Source organism: Gnatocerus cornutus, chromosome 4 (assembly GCF_029298725.1).
Source record: "Gnatocerus cornutus isolate USDA-ARS CGAHR chromosome 4, icGnaCorn1.1, whole genome shotgun sequence".
Classification (NCBI taxonomy): domain Eukaryota; kingdom Metazoa; phylum Arthropoda; class Insecta; order Coleoptera; family Tenebrionidae; genus Gnatocerus; species Gnatocerus cornutus.
In genome coordinates, this window is record NC_142236.1 from 3,516,162 (window position 1) to 3,535,091 (window position 18,930).

Sequence of the window (18,930 nt, forward strand, 5' to 3'; positions counted from 1 at the left end):
GTTGGCTGCATACATTTGGGGCATTTGGGGTAAAACTACCACCGTAAAGAACGGTTAGACGTAATTTATATACGTATAATTTTTGAGAGAAGACAATATACGCATAGCTCGAATATTTGTGAAAATTTGTTAATTCGTATTTTCTGTTTCGAAGTTCAAATGTAATTTTAATGTGAGAGAAATAAAACAAAATCTGTTTATTTTTGTTCAAATTTTATTAATTAGACACAGTTCATTCCTAGTACAATATAATTCAAAAATACAGTATTAATTAAGGTTATTACATTTTAAAATTCTCAGCTTTAAATGTTAAACACTTTCGTCCTCGAACGAACTTCCAAATCGAAGAGTAAGAAGAAGAATCATCTAATCTGTATTTCCGTTTTAAATATGCGAACATTCAGAGCGTATCAGGACCGGACCCTCTAGAATGATTGACTCCAAACAAAAGAGAGAAACACCTGTTTTATCTGTGAATGTAAAGAAAGCACATGTACACTCACCAGGGGTCTCCACCCCCTAGCTGTAGACAATGAGAGGCTAGAACTGTTGTACACATCTTCTCCGAAGGCAAATCGGTCTGGTGAGAACCATTTCTGCTCTGGAAACACTTTTGGTTCAATAGAAACTTATCGCTTTTGTGGGAACATCTCGGGGAACTTCGGAATCCCGGAAGTGCCTGAGAGATCCTCGGACTCCTGCAGTTTCTGCTCTGGAAATAACGTCTTTTGGTGAGACCGGCCGGCCCGAAGGCCGGCCGACCCTGGTGTAGTGGGCGCAAGCGCTCCACAAGTGACCAAGGGAACTCTGCAGAACTCTGCTATCTGAAACAAAATGACACAACACAAAACAAATCAACAAAAATTAAAAAAAGGATACAATTGGGTGCCGGCAGAACCGCCTGAGAGATCCTCGGACTCCTGCAGCTTCTGCTCTGGAAATAACGTCTTTTGGTGAGACCGGCCGGCCCGAAGGCCGGCCGACCCTGGTGTAGTGGGCGCAAGCGCTCCACAAGTGACCAAGGGAACTCTGCAGAACTCTGCTATCTGAAACAAAATGACACAACACAAAACAAATTAACAAAAATTAAAAAAAAGGATACAAGTGGGTGCCGGCAGAACCGCCTGAGAGATCCTCGGACTCCTGCAGCTTCTGCTCTGGAAATAACGTCTTTTGGTGAGACCGGCCGGCCCGAAGGCCGGCCGACCCTGGTGTAGTGGGCGCAAGCGCTCCACAAGTGACCAAGGGAACTCTGCAGAACTCTGCTATCTGAAACAAAATGACACAACACAAAACAAATCAACAAAAATTAAAAAAAAGGATACAAGTGGGTGCCGGCAGAACCGCCTGAGAGATCCTCGGACTCCTGCAGCTTCTGCTCTGGAAATAACGTCTTTTGGTGAGACCGGCCGGCCCGAAGGCCGGCCGACCCTGGTGTAGTGGGCGCAAGCGCTCCACAAGTGACCAAGGGAACTCTGCAGAACTCTGCTATCTGAAACAAAATGACACAACACAAAACAAATCAACAAAAATTAAAAAAAGGATACAAGTGGGTGCCGGCAGAACCGCCTGAGAGATCCTCGGACTCCTGCAGCTTCTGCTCTGGAAATAACGTCTTTTGGTGAGACCGGCCGGCCCGAAGGCCGGCCGACCCTGGTGTAGTGGGCGCAAGCGCTCCACAAGTGACCAAGGGAACTCTGCAGAACTCTGCTATCTGAAACAAAATAACACAACACAAAACAAATCAACAAAAATTAAAAAAGAATACAAGTGGGTGCCGGCACCATTTCCAAACCTAAAAGAGAAACGGTTAGACACCTGTTGTCGACATCTTCTGCGTTGACAGCTCGACCTGGTGGATCTGACGTTGTGTGCAATGAAATCCTGCACAATTCTAAAATCTGAAACATATTATATTACATATTTGTGTTAGTCCCGTATTAGTATCCCAAGATGTTAGTTTCCCAATAGTTAGATATGGTTAAATCCCAAATGTTACCAAATATTATTTTCTTATTCCGTTTTGTTATTTGCGCACTTAATTCTAAAACTTATTTCATAACATACTTTTTCAACTTACTTGCTAACTTAATTGCTAACTTAACTAACTATACTAGGTACAGGAGAGCTCTGAAATAAAGACACACAAAGAACAATAATTGAAAAAAATGAAATTGGAATTTTCTTGAAGTTCTCATTTTCTCTCGAATACATCTGAAACAAACATAAATTAATGAAAAGAATCAAGAAGTCAGTTCTAGACAAGATCTGAAAAGAAACGTAATAAAATAAAATGAACTTGCGTGCTGGCCGGGGCGTTGTCTTCTCGCATCCTGAAGATCCTCCTGGAAGTCGACTTCATGTCCTCCACTCCGATGATGGCTGCTGGAATCTGTAACACTCAGAACATTAAAAACTTCTAGACAATCCCTGAAAAGGAAAGTAGTAATGAAATGGGACTTGCGTGCTGGCCGGGGCGTTGTCTTCCCGCATCCTGAAGATCCTCCTGAAAGTCGACTTCATGTCCTCCACTCCGATGATGGCTGCTGGAATCTGTAACACTCAGAACATTAAAAACTTCTAGACAATCCCTGAAAAGGAAAGTAGTAATGAAATGGGACTTGCGTGCTGGCCGGGGCGTTGTCTTCCCGCATCCTGAAGATCCTCCTGGAAGTCGACTTCATGTCCTCCACTCCGATGATGGCTGCTGGAATCTGTAACATTCAGAACATTAAAAACTTCTAGACAATCCCTGAAAAGGAAAGTAGTAATAAAATGGAACTTGCGTGCTGGCCGGGGCGTTGTCTTCCCGCATCCTGAAGATCCTCCTGGAAGTCGACTTCATGTCCTCCACTCCGATGATGGCTGCTGGAATCTGTAACATTCAGAACATTAAAAACTTCTAGACAATCCCTGAAAAGGAAAGTAGTAATAAAATGGGACTTGCGTGCTGGCCGGGGCGTTGTCTTCCCGCATCCTGAAGATCCTCCTGGAAGTCGACTTCATGTCCTCCACTCCGATGATGGCTGCTGGAATCTGTAACACTCAGAACATTAAAAACTTCTAGACAATCCCTGAAAAGGAAAGTAGTAATGAAATGGGACTTGCGTGCTGGCCGGGGCGTTGTCTTCCCGCATCCTGAAGATCCTCCTGGAAGTCGACTTCATGTCCTCCACTCCGATGATGGCTGCTGGAATCTGTAACATTCAGAACATTAAAAACTTCTAGACAATCCCTGAAAAGGAAAGTAGTAATAAAATGGGACTTGCGTGCTGGCCGGGGCGTTGTCTTCCCGCATCCTGAAGATCCTCCTGGAAGTCGACTTCATGTCCTCCACTCCGATGATGGCTGCTGGAATCTGTAACACTCAGAACATTAAAAACTTCTAGACAATCCCTGAAAAGGAAAGTAGTAATGAAATGGGACTTGCGTGCTGGCCGGGGCGTTGTCTTCCCGCATCCTGAAGATCCTCCTGGAAGTCGACTTCATGTCCTCCACTCCGATGATGGCTGCTGGAATCTGTAACATTCAGAACATTAAAAACTTCTAGACAATCTCTGAAAAGGAAAGTAGTAATAAAATGGGACTTGCGTGCTGGCCGGGGCGTTGTCTTCCCGCATCCTGAAGATCCTCCTGGAAGTCGACTTCATGTCCTCCACTCCGATGATGGCTGCTGGAATCTGTAACATTCAGAACATTAAAAACTTCTAGACAATCCCTGAAAAGGAAAGTAGTAATGAAATGGGACTTGCGTGCTGGCCGGGGCGTTGTCTTCCCGCATCCTGAAGATCCTCCTGGAAGTCGACTTCATGTCCTCCACTCCGATGATGGCTGCTGGAATCTGTAACACTCAGAACATTAAAAACTTCTAGACAATCCCTGAAAAGGAAAGTAGTAATGAAATGGGACTTGCGTGCTGGCCGGGGCGTTGTCTTCCCGCATCCTGAAGATCCTCCTGGAAGTCGACTTCATGTCCTCCACTCCGATGATGGCTGCTGGAATCTGTAACATTCAGAACATTAAAAACTTCTAGACAATCCCTGAAAAGGAAAGTAGTAATAAAATGGGACTTGCGTGCTGGCCGGGGCGTTGTCTTCCCGCATCCTGAAGATCCTCCTGGAAGTCGACTTCATGTCCTCCACTCCGATGATGGCTGCTGGAATCTGTAACACTCAGAACATTAAAAACTTCTAGACAATCCCTGAAAAGGAAAGTAGTAATGAAATGGGACTTGCGTGCTGGCCGGGGCGTTGTCTTCCCGCATCCTGAAGATCCTCCTGGAAGTCGACTTCATGTCCTCCACTCCGATGATGGCTGCTGGAATCTGTAACATTCAGAACATTAAAAACTTCTAGACAATCCCTGAAAAGGAAAGTAGTAATGAAATGGGACTTGCGTGCTGGCCGGGGCGTTGTCTTCCCGCATCCTGAAGATCCTTCTGGAAGTCGACTTCATGTCCTCCACTCCGATGATGGCTGCTGGAATCTGTAACATTCAGAACATTAAAAACTTCTAGACAATCCCTGAAAAGGAAAGTAGTAATGAAATGGGACTTGCGTGCTGGCCGGGGCGTTGTCTTCTCGCATCCTGAAGAACCTTCTGGAAGTCGACTTCATGTCCTCCACTCCGATGATGGCTGCTGGAATCTGTAACATTCAGAACATTAAAAACTTCTAGACAATCCCTGAAAAGGAAAGTAGTAATGAAATGGGACTTGCGTGCTGGCCGGGGCGTTGTCTTCCCGCATCCTGAAGATCCTTCTGGAAGTCGACTTCATGTCCTCCACTCCGATGATGGCTGCTGGAATCTGTAACATTCAGAACATTAAAAACTTCTAGACAATCCCTGAAAAGGAAAGTAGTAATGAAATGGGACTTGCGTGCTGGCCGGGGCGTTGTCTTCCCGCATCCTGAAGATCCTCCTGGAAGTCGACTTCATGTCCTCCACTCCGATGATGGCTGCTGGAATCTGTAACATTCAGAACATTAAAAACTTCTAGACAATCCCTGAAAAGGAAAGTAGTAATGAAATGGGACTTGCGTGCTGGCCGGGGCGTTGTCTTCTCGCAGCCTGAAGATCCTCCTGGAAGTCGACTTCATGTCCTCCACTCCGATGATGGCTGCTGGAATCTGTAACATTCAGAACATTAAAAACTTCTAGACAATCCCTGAAAAGGAAAGTAGTAATGAAATGGGACTTGCGTGCTGGCCGGGGCGTTGTCTTCCCGCATCCTGAAGATCCTTCTGGAAGTCGACTTCATGTCCTCCACTCCGATGATGGCTGCTGGAATCTGTAACATTCAGAACATTAAAAACTTCTAGACAATCCCTGAAAAGGAAAGTAGTAATGAAATGGGACTTGCGTGCTGGCCGGGGCGTTGTCTTCCCGCATCCTGAAGATCCTCCTGGAAGTCGACTTCATGTCCTCCACTCCGATGATGGCTGCTGGAATCTGTAACATTCAGAACATTAAAAACTTCTAGACAATCCCTGAAAAGGAAAGTAGTAATGAAATGGGACTTGCGTGCTGGCCGGGGCGTTGTCTTCCCGCATCCTGAAGATCCTTCTGGAAGTCGACTTCATGTCCTCCACTCCGATGATGGCTGCTGGAATCTGTAACATTCAGAACATTAAAAACTTCTAGACAATCCCTGAAAAGGAAAGTAGTAATGAAATGGGACTTGCGTGCTGGCCGGGGCGTTGTCTTCCCGCATCCTGAAGATCCTCCTGGAAGTCGACTTCATGTCCTCCACTCCGATGATGGCTGCTGGAATCTGTGACATTCACAACATTAAAAACTTCTAGACAATCCCTGAAAAGGAAAGTAGTAATAAAATGGAACTTGCGTGCTGGCCGAGGCGTTGTCATCCCGCATCCTGAAGATCCTCCTGGAAGTCGACTTCATGTCCTCCACTCCGATGATGGCTGCTGGAATCTGTAACACTCAGAACATTAAAAACTTCTAGACAATCCCTGAAAAGGAAAGTAGTAATGAAATGGGACTTGCGTGCTGGCCGGGGCGTTGTCTTCCCGCATCCTGAAGATCCTCCTGGAAGTCGACTTCATGTCCTTCACTCCGATGATGGCTGCTGGAATCTGTAACACTCAGAACATTAAAAACTTCTAGACAATCCCTGAAAAGAAAAGTAGTAATGAAATGGGACTTGCGTGCTGGCCGGGGCGTTGTCTTCTCGCAGCCTGAAAATCCTCCTGGAAGTCGACTTCATGTCCTCCACTCCGATGATGGCTGCTGGAATCTGTAACATTCAGGACATTAAAAACTTCTAAACAATCCCTGAAAAGAAAGAAATAAAAATGAACTGTAACTTGCGTCCGGACAGCGATGTTGGAGGTTACCATCCACGAAGATGTTCCAGAAGAACTCCATAAATTTGAGACCTAAAACATATTACAATCCATGTTTGAGTTAGTCCCGTATTAATACCCCAAAATGTTTCCCGAGAGTTAAATATTTCAGTTATGTTTTGTTCGTTATGGAGTTAACTTAACTTATGTCATAACTTACTTTCTAACTTAATTGCTAACCTACTTGCTAACTTAACTAACTATACTAAGTACAGGCGAGCTCTGAAATGAAGAAATACAACATTTTTATTTATAATTAATGAAAATAATTAAAACATGATTAAAAATTGGTAAACAAGTCAGTAAAACCTTTGAAGATCCCACTAGGGTCTCTTGCTTCCTCTTCTTCCATCCTATGCGACCTAGAAATATCAAAAAAAAATTAATAATAACACACACTTGAGCAATCGCTTCTACGCTTAATGACTAAGAAAAGAGTGCAACATTTGTTCCCATCAACCCATCTGAAGATTTCCGTGGAGAGAGCCAACAGGAATGAGTCCTGAGAAGCTTCTCATATTTTTTTACAGTGGACAGGTCGCTAGCAAACCGTGTCCACAAACCCTCCTCCTTTTATCCGGGCTTGGGACCGGCAGCAGCGTCCTTAGTGTCTACTTAACACACTCCAGGACGCTGCAGGCGGAGTTAAAAATCAAATGAGCCGCGAACTGAATAACATTTAATTTTAAACAAAAGCAAAATTGTTTAAACTACTAAACGAAAAGTTCCGAGAAACTAAACCGAAACGTCTTATCACTGCTACCCAACCTGCATCGATTCAATTTCAAAATCACTTTATTTCTCACAAACGCATTGTCAACACGTCTGTCTTCGACGAGAGCCACTGCACAACTACCCTTCCGACCGACTAATTAAAGACGATTACGAAGTGATTACCCAACTCTTTTTCGTCATTGCTCAAAAAAATGTTGAAGCAGACAAAGGTCCGGACTAGAGGCGCTAATTGATTTACACCCCGACCAACTAATTAGATAGGATTATGTGATTACCTAACTGTTTTTCTTATTGCACAAAAAATAGTTCGCTAACAAAGGCACTTCCGAAACTATGAAAATTAAAATAAACGGAATGTTCTATATAGGTAAATTGTTTAAACTAATAAACTAAAATCCCGAGGAACGAATGCGAAATGTCTAAATGGAAACGGCTCTAAGTAAATTATCCACTAGTAACCCACCTTGCAACTATTTAATTTCAAAAGCGCGGTCCGATAATCAAGCAAATACGGTGAGCGAACACGAAAATCTATTTCAAAATCCCGAAGCGAAGAAAATTAAAAGGAAAGAATCCGATCAACTTTAACACAACTAACTTTAAACAAAAGCAAAATTGTTTACACTAATAATCGAAAAGTCACGAGAAACAAACGCGAAACGTCCCTAAATAAACCAGCACTAGTACTCACCCTGCATCGATTAAATTCCAAAATCACACTATTTTCACAAACGCTAAGTTAACACGTCTGTCTTCGACGAGAGCCACCGCACAACTGCCCATTAATCAAACACTTTAGATGAGAAAGTTCCCCTAAAAGGGCCGGGATTAAATTTGGAAGGTTTGAAACTTTGCTAAAACTTTCCCCCACAATTGTGAGATACCGCTGCGGTCGCTGCAAATGCCACGTGAATGATTCTAATGATTCTGATTGGCCGAACTGGTTGCTAAGAGCATTGAGTCGTTATGGTTGTTACAAACTTACAAACTGCGCAGACAAATGTGTGGTGTTGTCACATTATCATTCTCCAAAACGTTCAAATCAGTTGTAAATCCGAGCCCAAGAATTGATTTAACACTAATTGAAGCCAGAGGACATCAATTTTCTACATTACGTACATCAGGCCCAGGTACCATCATCAGCTATAAAGAATAAACAAACTGAACTGTTTTCAGGAATGAACAAGTTCTCCATTAACAAAATATCGAAGATAATATGCCAGGAAAGAAAGGTATACTAAAATAATGATTCCCTAAACCGAGTTAACACATTCAATTATCTAGGAATAAACAAGAGATTCTCTTGTCCAGATGAACAGGCACAAAATGGAAGGATGAACGCTCAAAATAAAGGACAATGTAAAGTTTTGAGATGTGGACTTATACATAGATGGATAGACCAGAGTTCTAGCGAAAAATCGCCAAGAAGAATGAATAACGAAACCGATAATCAATCAACAGGAAGAAACTGAAAAATGTTATCTGTGAATGGATCACACCGGGGGAAAACTAATCGTTTGCAAGATTGGCTGTTCCCAACATACATAAAACTATTCAAGAACATCAGTTAAAGTGCAGTGTACGTACTACTAAGAAATAAAAATTACAACAGCGATTTTTGGGTTATTTGATCTTAAGTGAAACTACAATAAAAATAATAGTAATACTAATCGTAATTCAATTTTAATTCTCCCCACAAACACTTTGGCGCTAGTGTTTTCATTCCGCCTACTACACCGTACTTACTCATCTAAAGTGTTTGATTTATGCAACTGCCCTTCCGACCGACTAATTAATACGATTACGTGATTATCTAACTCTAATTCGTCATTTCCAAAAAAAAATCATTGTTGTAGACAAAAACCCGAACGAGAGCCGCCAACTAATTAAATAGTTATTATCTAACTGCGCAAAAAATTGTTCGCTAACAAAGGCACTGCACTTCAAAGCCGGTAAAAATTAAATGGAAAGAGAACGAATGTTTCCGGCAAATTTCAACGACTAACTTTAAATAAAAGCAAAATTGTTTAAACTAATAAACGAAAAGTCCCAAGAAACTAAAGCGATTTGTGTCTAAACTAAAACGGCTCTAAGTAAACTATCTTCTAGTGTCTACCCTGCAACTATTCAATTCCAAAAGCGCGTCGGAGGTAATTTAATACAAGCTCAAAAAGAAACATTTCTAAATCACAAAGTTAAGAGACTTAACAGGACACAAACCCAAAATTTTATGTACATTACTGTATATTTCCACTAGAGAAGCTAAGATGTTGAAAGCTGCGTATTGAAAGAAAAGTCCTGCGAGTTGTTTTCATTTATTTAGCACCTACCTTTTAATTCAAATCCAAAAACGGCACTATTTCACTTCATATGCACAAACACTTCCGTCTTCTTCAAGTCGCAGCGCTCAACTGATTAAATGAAGGAATAAAGTCATTACGAAACCTCGGTAAAAACTGCCCTTTGCTTTTATTCGTCGGTCGATTAAGACCGCCATTATGTTGTTATTATTTGCGCGCAAAAATTTAAATAAATGTGCAAAATAACAAATTTTTACTTGTACAAGGTGTTTATAAATGTTTCTAGCATCAAGGGTGGCTATGAAATGTCAAAGAATTTTGCCGCTCATTACAAATGTGGCTTTGGATTTGTCAACTGACAGTTGTTGCTAAACTCAATCATAGAGGTTCTACTTGTGGTTTAAAACCAAAAAATCAAAAACTTTGACACAAAACCGTAACTAAAACATCATTGAAGTAAGTAACATTATAAATAATTTTAATGATAGTAATATTCTCTATAAAAACAAAGCGGCAAAATAGTGTACGACACGAATTCCAAAGCCACGCTTGATGCTAGAAACATTTATAAACACCTTGTATAGTATATCCGGTGAGAGATTAGGAAATTTCGACAGTTGACATATAGGTTGGCAGCAAATTATGCTACAAAACACACTAAAAACACTAAATTCCTACGCGAAATGGGTTGACAGGGTTGTCAGTAACTAGGGTTACTTTGTTATTTTAGATTTCGCGCGTATGGATCACTTTTTATTGCGTAGATTTAGTGACTTTTCTGTCATTTAAACTCTCACTGTACGAACTATAAAAGGATTAATGTGAGACGACGAATCGAAATTCGACTATAACTTGAATAATAGACAAGTGTATTGTTAGTTGCCGACTCTATTGTTGGTTGACATTTCAATAGACGTAAAAATCCCTAGACACCATTTCGCGCCAAAACTCCGCATCTCCGCTTGTTTACTTCCTCTTAACTTATTTGTGGTTTGTTTTCCAATTTTACAATGATGGATACTCAAGATGTGGACCAACGCCTCCGCGACATGCAGCGCGAGTACCTCGACTTCTTGGACGACGCGGTAAGTCCTCATTTTTTTTAAACACCGTCTTGACCCGTTGCCCCCAGGAGGACCAAGGAAAGTACTCGCAGTTGGTCAAAAACATGATCGACGACAAGAATCTCAGACTCACAGTCAATGTGAATGACCTCCGTCGCAAGAATCCCGCGAGGGCGCAGGCTCTTCTTAACAGCGCATTTGAGGAGCAGTTCGCCTTCCAAAAGGCTCTCAAAGAGTACGTTTTTACTGTGGCTCACGAGTTTGCTAAAGAACACGACGAGTTCTTCATTGCCTTTGAGGGGAGCTTTGGAAACAAGCACGTCACCCCCAGGAGTCTCACGTCGCGGTATTTAGGAAACTTGATCTGCGTGGAAGGGATCGTCACGAAATGTAAGGGGGCTGTTGTATTTTCACGGTTTTATTGGGGTGATTTTAGGTTCTTTGGTGCATCCGAAGATCGTGAGGAGCGTGCATTACTGCCCCGCAACGAAGAAAATCGTTGAGAGGAAATACACGGATTTGACGTCGCTGGATGCGTTTCCCAGCTCTGCAGTTTACCCCACTAAGGACGAGGATGGGAATATCTTAGAGACGGAGTTTGGACTTTCAGTGTACAAAGACCACCAGACTATTTCGATTCAAGAAATGCCGGAAAAAGCCCCCGCGGGGCAGCTCCCCCGCTCCGTTGACATCATCTGCGATAACGATTTGGTTGATCGGTGTAAGCCCGGGGACCGCATCCAAGTCGTTGGGAATTATCGTTGCCTTCCCCACAAACAAGGGAGTTTTACTTCTGGTACCTTCAGGTACTCATCTCTTTGAGTGCTGCCGGAACTAACAGACTTTTTCTAGGACTATTGTCATCGCTAATAACATCTCACAATTGAGCAAAGAAGCGAATCCTTCAATTTCTCGCGAGGATGTCGCCCGATGCAAGAACCTGGCGCGCTCCAGCAAGAACGTCTTCAACTTGTTGGCGAAGTCGTTGGCGCCTTCCATCCACGGTCACGAGTACATAAAACGCGCGATCTTGTGCCTCTTATTGGGTGGTGTCGAGAAGGTGCTCCCCAACGGAACGAGGCTCAGGGGGGACATCAACGTGTTGCTGATCGGGGACCCCAGCGTCGCCAAATCTCAGTTGCTACGGTAAACCTCCAGCTCAGGGGGGCGCTATAATCATTCATTTATTTATGATAATAGGTATGTTCTCTGCACGGCACCGCGCGCCATTGCCACAACCGGTCGAGGCTCCTCCGGCGTGGGTCTCACCGCCGCCGTCACCACCGACCAAGAAACAGGCGAGCGTCGTCTCGAAGCCGGCGCAATGGTTCTCGCAGATCGAGGCGTCGTTTGCATCGACGAATTCGATAAAATGTCGGATATGGATAGGACTGCGATTCACGAAGTCATGGAGCAGGGGCGCGTCACTATTGCTAAAGCGGGGATTCACGCGAGTCTCAATGCGAGGTGCTCGGTTCTAGCCGCCGCCAATCCCGTCTATGGAAAGGTACGAGTCTAATTCGAGCGTGAACAGGGCTTTACTAGTTCAGTAAAAATAGACACAGAAATTGGGGATGGGGACTTTTGACAATTTGTTTAGAACAATAAAATGAAGGCCCACGCCTTATGCGAATTATTCTGAGATTCATGTTTATTTTGCCTAAACCATTACGTGGTTTTCTAGTACGACCAGTATAAGACACCCATGGAGAACATCGGGCTGCAGGATTCCCTCTTGTCGCGTTTCGATTTGCTGTTCGTTATGTTGGACAGCGTGAATGAGGATCACGATTTGATGATTTCAGACCACGTGGTCAGGATGCACCGGTACAGGTAAGCCTGAAATTCGCGTTTAAGTTGGTAACTCTGAATCTGTCATTATTTTAGTAACTTTTGTTTTTTTTTTTTTTTTGTCACAGGAACCCCAACGAGCAAGACGGCGAGGTGCTTCCTATGGGCTCCACCGTCGACATGCTCAGCACCATGCGCCCCGACGAAGACGAAGACAAAGAAGTCCCCATGTACGAGAAATACGACGCTCTTTTACACGGCTCGAGCCGGAAGCGCACCGACAAAATCCTCAGCGTCGATTTCATGCGCAAATACATCCACTTCGTGAAGATCCTGAAGCCTGTTTTAACCGAAGAAGCGTCGGAGATCATCGCCAACGAGTACTCCAAGTTGAGATCTGAAGACGTCCTCGACAACGACGTGGCGAGGGTAAATTCGATTGAATCTCGGTGCTGTTGATTGACTTTTGAGTCTTAGACCCAGCCGGTGACTGCTCGTACTCTTGAGACCATGATTCGTCTTTCAACTGCCCACGCCAAGGCTCGCATGTCTCGTACTGTTACCGCAGAGGACGCTGACGCCGCCATAGAGTTGGTACAATACGCGTATTTCAAGAAGGTGTTGGAGAAGGAGAAGAAGCGCCGTCGGCGAAGCCAGAGCGGCTCTGAGGAGGAGGAAATGTCGAGCAACACCCAGAGGACGAAGAGGGCGCGCCAAGTGGTAAGATCGTGATTGCTGGGATTTTATTCACAAACCGGTATTACAGAGAACTGTAGCTGAAGACACTGAGGATGAGATTATCCCGAGTCAAGCCACCTCCACTGACGAGACTATGGAGGTGGATGCTAGCATCACCGGCGAAAGATTGTCGAAATTCAGGACGGGGCTTCACAAAACGTTCAGAGACAACAGAGCGCAGTCTTTGAGTCTCACGAAAGTCAGAGACGGTGTTAATAGCGACAACGCGGAGCCGTTCAGTCAAGGAGAGATCACAGCAGCGATTGACCAAATGACGGAAGAGAATCAAGTGATGATGGCAGACGGGATTGTCTTCCTCATCTAAAGCCCCCTTTTTTACCATATTTTATTAAAAAATAAATTTACAAAAGAAGTGTTAATAGTACCGCCGCCGGTTCCTGTCATGACTCCTGTTATTCCAATTGTTATGTCTCCCGGAGTAATTGTCATGTCTGTGATAAGGCTTATTGTAGTGTGGTCTGTCATTGCGATGATGCGACGCCTTGGCATTAAACGGCGCGTTCAACAGCGCCCCCAACTCCTCCAGCTCGTCCAAACCTGACTCCTGCTGCTGCACCCTCTGGTTGTGCTTCCTGGGCTTGATAGTGATACAACGATCATACAATGACGTTCCATCAAGGAGCTGCACCACGTAGTCCACGGATACCTCATGTTTGACCACCACGAAGCCGTAATTCGCCTTGCGCCCACTTTTGTCAGTCGGAATCCTAACTTCTTCCAAGGGAGCTGCTTGGAGGAACAGCTCATAAAGGATTTCCTCAGTAACCTTATCGGAGAGGTTCCCGCACCAGAGCGTGCGGACTTCTTGGTCGTTCATAGTTGGGAATTTAGCATCGGAGCTTTGAGGTTATGTCAGGTGTCAACTTGACAGATCTGTCAAATTCAAGTTTTGGAGATTTTCACTGGGTGTGGGCTTAATTCGTTGCCTTTGCGGGCAGAATCGACACTTTTACTGGCGAAATGTTGCTTGGGAGCCACGAAATTGCAAGGATTACTTTGTATTTGTTTTGAGACGTATTCCACTAAAGTTGGAGCGCCGAACCACGTCATTGGTTCAAAAACCGGCGCAAAGTTTGAAGCTTTTCCGGGAATGAAGACGAATCCTGCCTAATCCGACAAGATATTAAATACAAAGCGTTGAATTATTGGTGAAATTGTCGGGAATTCGAGAGAAACGTGGTGGAGGCTGATGGAAGAAATTACAACTGGCGTGGAATCCGGAACCACGCCTTTTTGCTGTACGACCTTGGATAATTCGATTTCGAGTTAAAAAGAACTATAAAAAGAAAAACCACGAGTTTCTTTCCGCTTGATTGGAAATTCGTGTCTGTGGAGGTCGTTCTATCCGCAAAAAGCGGTAGTAATTTTGTTCGTGCAAGGTTGGTACCGCCACTTTCTGTCATCTGTCTGTCATTTCTGATTCTGCGGCTCGGGGCTCTGCCGCATTGGATATTACGTAAGAAAGTGTGCATTTTCTGTACGTCGCCGCGTGAAATGTATAAATACTTCAGTGCTTAATTCCTCTGTCAATTCCGTGTTTCATCAAGTGTGCTTAAGACTCGAAAATGTTAACCTTAAAATCATTGTCAAAAATCAAATGCTCAAATCTCGACACGTTGGTGAAGTTGGTGCCTGCGGTGTCCCAATCCCGCAGCTACGCCGACCATGTCATCCCCGAGAGGCTTAAGGACATGCCCACCAATCCCAATCCACGCTTCTTCGATATGGTGGAGTACTTTTTCCACAGGGCTTGTGTCTTAGTGGAGGATAAGCTGGTGGAGGACTTGGCGAAGGTTAAAGGGAGTAGGTTAAACTTGGACCAGAGAAAAGCGAAAGTTAAGGGAATCCTGACGTTGATGGAGCAGTGTGATCAGATTCTGGAAGTTGCTTTTCCGATTAGGAGAGACAATGGGGAATACCAGATTATCAAGGGGTACAGGGCCCAGCATAGCACCCACAGAACTCCATGCAAAGGCGGTAAGATTCATGTTAAAAATAGATCTTTACAGCTCAAGCTAAATTTATAACTGAGGGGACAATAATCCCACGCTAAGACACCTGTAATTCAATCTAAAACACTTTCAGGAGTGAACACTTTCAATTACATATTTCTGAAGAGGACAAGTACGCAAATATTTGCGTTAGATAACAGAGCACAGGTTCATGGCGGTGTTGAATCAAGTGGATCCCATTGATACTCGTGGGGCTGCGGACCCAATATTTGCATTTTGTTAGGTGTGGAGATAAGCAACTTCCGTCACAAACAAGATGCGACGAATTACAAAAATTCGCCCCGAGTTATATTTAGTCTGCATCCTTGAGAATTTAATTGCATAATTTAGTCGTATCCAATATTCAACTAAACCGGGCGCCTTAAATTAAGGGCTTTCGCGTGTTAAACTGGGCGACATAAATTAAGGATGTCTCTGTTTCCAAGCACTCAATCAGTACCTCGTTTATTATCACAAATTCGATAATGAAAACCACGAAAATACTCGCTTCATAACTGATTAGGTACATTCAATCCGCTGCTAATTGTTTGTGTTATTGAGTATCAAGCGCTGCGTTGTACCGATAAACTATAATTATGCTGTATTAGAAGTTATTTATTGATTGTGAAATCCTGGCGAATTGTCATGTCAATATTTTTCATGTGTTAATTGTTGGCAATAACAACGTCGGGTTTGGTGTGACGTTGAAATAACTCTCTTCATGTTAATGACCGTGAACTTGGGAAAAAATGCGAGTGCATTAGCGGGCGGAAGCGTGTTTTATTAATGCAATTATGAGTAATTACTTGTTTATTTTTATATATTTAATGGGATGATCTAGTAGGCGTGGTTTTTACAAGCTGATTGCGCGTAAAAAATTGACATTTTAATTTCCATAGCCCACTTCAGTGTTGCCAGATCTAGGGATTTTTCCCGAATCTAAGGAATTTTGAAGTATTGGAAGGAAAAAGAGGAATCTAGAAATTTAATTCTTTCACTGTAATTTTCAAAGCTGTTTTACAAAATATTTATAGATTCTGAGAAAATATTAGATATAATAGACAGCTCCACAAGCAAATGACAAGTTTTTTAGTGATTTGGAAAAAATCGTTTTGTTTCTTTTGCATATTTCGATAGTCTATACCTTTAAAAATAAGATACAAAAATTTCAAATAAATATTTTTAATAGTTTTTGAGTTATAGCTATTAGTATAATAAACTATTACAGCTATTAACTCGGCTATTAACTATAATAAAGTTATCTTTAAACGCGGGGGTCACAGTGGTTGTGCCTCTTAAAAACGGCAACAAATTGAATTTTGACATTAATTTACCAGGAACGAAATACCCAAAGAAAATTTCAACATTTTTTGTGACCTTGGGTGGACATTTGCAACCTTAACTAATTGTAGAAAATTATCTGCAGAAAAAATGAAGTTTAGAGTCTGCCAAATAAAATTCATGGCGTCTAGAGATTTTTTAGTTGGAATCTAGGGATCATTGAAATTTTGACCTGGCAACACTGGCTCACTTCACCGAGATTTAATTTCTCAATGTTTCCAGATTGATTACTTGATAAAATTTATGGGATCGTAAAGAACAGTAAAATTGATTACCGCAATCTTACATAATTACACTCTTGTTGTTGTTTTATTTTTCTTTTAATCATTGCAAATACTTTCCCAATGAGTATTCTATCAGTTTAATTACACAATTGCCGGCAATAAAATATTGGGTCAAATTCAGTTCGCCTGACAACAATGGTGCTGATTTATGGCTCAAGCGTGTGAATTGGTGTTTTACCCCCGAGACCAAACTTTTTTTTTTTCAGGTATCCGTTACTCGCTGGACGTCACCCGCGACGAAGTGAAGGCCCTATCGGCCCTGATGACCTTCAAGTGCGCTTGCGTGGACGTCCCCTTCGGCGGCGGCAAGGCCGGCATTAAAATCAACCCGAAAGAGTACTCTGAACACGAGCTCGAAAAAATCACTCGTCGTTTCGCGCTTGAGCTTGCCAAAAAAGGGTTTATTGGGCCCAGTATTGACGTCCCCGCCCCCGATATGGGGACGGGTGAACGTGAGATGTCGTGGATCGCTGATACCTACTCCAAAACCATCGGTTATCAGGATATCAACAGCCATGCGTGTGTGACTGGAAAACCCATCAACCAAGGAGGAATCCATGGGCGCGTCTCCGCCACTGGACGTGGGGTTTTCCACGGGCTGGATAACTTCATTAATGAGGCGGCGTATATGAGCTTGTGTGGAACAACCCCTGGATGGGGTGGGAAAACTTTCATCGTCCAAGGGTTTGGTAATGTCGGGTTGCATACCATGAGGTACCTGCACAGAGCTGGGGCGAGGTGTATTGGGATTTTGGAGCACGATGGGTCTATTTACAACGCCGATGGGTTGGATCCCAAGGAGTTGGAGGAGTACAGGATGACCAACGGTACCATCGTGGGCTACCCTGGATCTAAACCCATGGAAGGCGACAGTCTTCTTTACGAAGAATGCGATATTCTAGTACCCGCCGCCACCGAGAAGGTCATCAACAAAGAAAACGCCCACAAAATTAGAGCTAAAGTAACCACCCCAACCCCACCTCTCCTAGTCTTAAGTTAACTTTCCACAGATCATCGCGGAGGCCGCCAACGGCCCCACCACCCCCGCCGCCGATCAGATTCTACTCGAAAAGAACATTCTTGTCATCCCTGACTTGTACATCAATGCTGGAGGTGTCACTGTTTCCTTCTTCGAATGGTTGAAGAATATCAACCACGTCTCGTACGGAAGACTCACCTTCAAGTACGAAAGAGACTCCAATTACCATCTTTTGCGTAAGTACCGGAAGAAGCGACTTCTGGAGACTAAAGTCCGTTGCAGAATCGGTCCAGGAATCTCTGGAGCGGCGCTTTGGAAGTGTCGGCGGCAAGATTCCAGTGACCCCTTCTGAGTCGTTCAGCAAGAAGATTGCGGGCGCCTCTGAGAAAGATATTGTGCATTCTGGATTGGATTACACCATGGAGAGATCCGCCAAGGTATGAAATAACGGTTGGCAGGACTGCCAGAGAAGATAACGCAGTTACCAATGCTGTCTTTACAGTTTTTTAGAGTCCATGGTCAAATTTCCCACTTCTTTGTACTGATACAATTGTTTTTACAGATGGAGCTACTGGCGCGGTGACCAGGAGACAGGTGTCCCCACCACTATGACATAAAATTGATTGTCTTTTTTTTCAGGCCATCATGAGGACCGCAATGAAGTTCAATCTTGGCTTGGATTTGAGATCAGCTGCTTACATCAACTCAGTTGAGAAGATCTTCACCACTTACTCAGAAGCTGGCCTTACTTTCTAAATTTTCCGACAGTTTTATTTACCAGTATTTCGATCACTCACTCGTATTTTATGTACATAAATACTTAACGATACTTTGTTATTGAATTCTCTCAATAAAATTCTGTTATCATCGTCAAATTGGCTTTGGAATGACCAATGAAATGTCGTTAACGGTGCTACCAACGTGATTAAAAATGCCTAGGTTGGTATCAATAGAAGCTTCGATGTGCCCTTTATAGATGTACCTACCTAACAACTCGATGATACGCCACTGCCTAATTCGAAATGTCAAAATTCATAGCTTGCTATGTTACAAAAAATGTATGTTTTGAAATGTTCAGAGACAGAAAATAATGAACTAATTTACAAATTTGCGTGTTTTTTTTGTCGCAGATTAAGTCTTTTTAATTAATTCTTATTCATAACTCATAAGAAACATATTACGTGGACTGTTGTTTTTACACAGACAGTTTGCGACATTTTGAGCAGTTTTTGTGTAGAAAGCTAAATACGTTAAGACACTTGTAATCTCAGAATACGAAAATTTAGTAGTTTACAGTGCTACCAACATATGTATACCCAAC

The 18,930-nt window shown here is 43.1% G+C and overlaps 3 protein-coding genes across 3 annotated transcripts; 2 read left to right on the forward strand and 1 right to left on the reverse strand.

The window, feature by feature from the left end:
• The first annotated feature begins 10,292 nt into the window (after window positions 1–10,292).
• Window positions 10,293–13,366, forward strand: Mcm3 (minichromosome maintenance 3). The gene is made up of 9 exons (XM_088033523.1): window positions 10,293–10,485; window positions 10,533–10,854; window positions 10,901–11,270; window positions 11,317–11,610; window positions 11,665–11,971; window positions 12,149–12,297; window positions 12,384–12,684; window positions 12,733–12,975; window positions 13,022–13,366. Exons 1-9 carry the CDS (start codon window positions 10,411–10,413, stop codon window positions 13,316–13,318), a joined length of 2,358 nt encoding a protein of 785 aa, XP_087889649.1. The 5' UTR covers window positions 10,293–10,410; the 3' UTR covers window positions 13,319–13,366.
• Window positions 13,354–13,831, reverse strand: LOC148176067 (RNA-binding protein 7). The gene has a single exon (XM_088033525.1). The coding sequence runs from the start codon at window positions 13,829–13,831 to the stop codon at window positions 13,370–13,372; it is 462 nt and encodes a 153-aa protein (XP_087889651.1). The 3' UTR covers window positions 13,354–13,369.
• Window positions 13,832–14,373: 542 nt separating this feature from the next.
• Gdh (glutamate dehydrogenase, mitochondrial) lies at window positions 14,374–18,484 on the forward strand. Its single transcript, XM_088033524.1, has 5 exons — window positions 14,374–14,991; window positions 16,837–17,591; window positions 17,641–17,845; window positions 17,892–18,046; window positions 18,249–18,484. The coding sequence occupies exons 1-5, from the start codon at window positions 14,580–14,582 to the stop codon at window positions 18,363–18,365; spliced, it is 1,644 nt and encodes a 547-aa protein (XP_087889650.1). The 5' UTR covers window positions 14,374–14,579; the 3' UTR covers window positions 18,366–18,484.
• The last annotated feature ends 446 nt before the right edge of the window (window positions 18,485–18,930 follow it).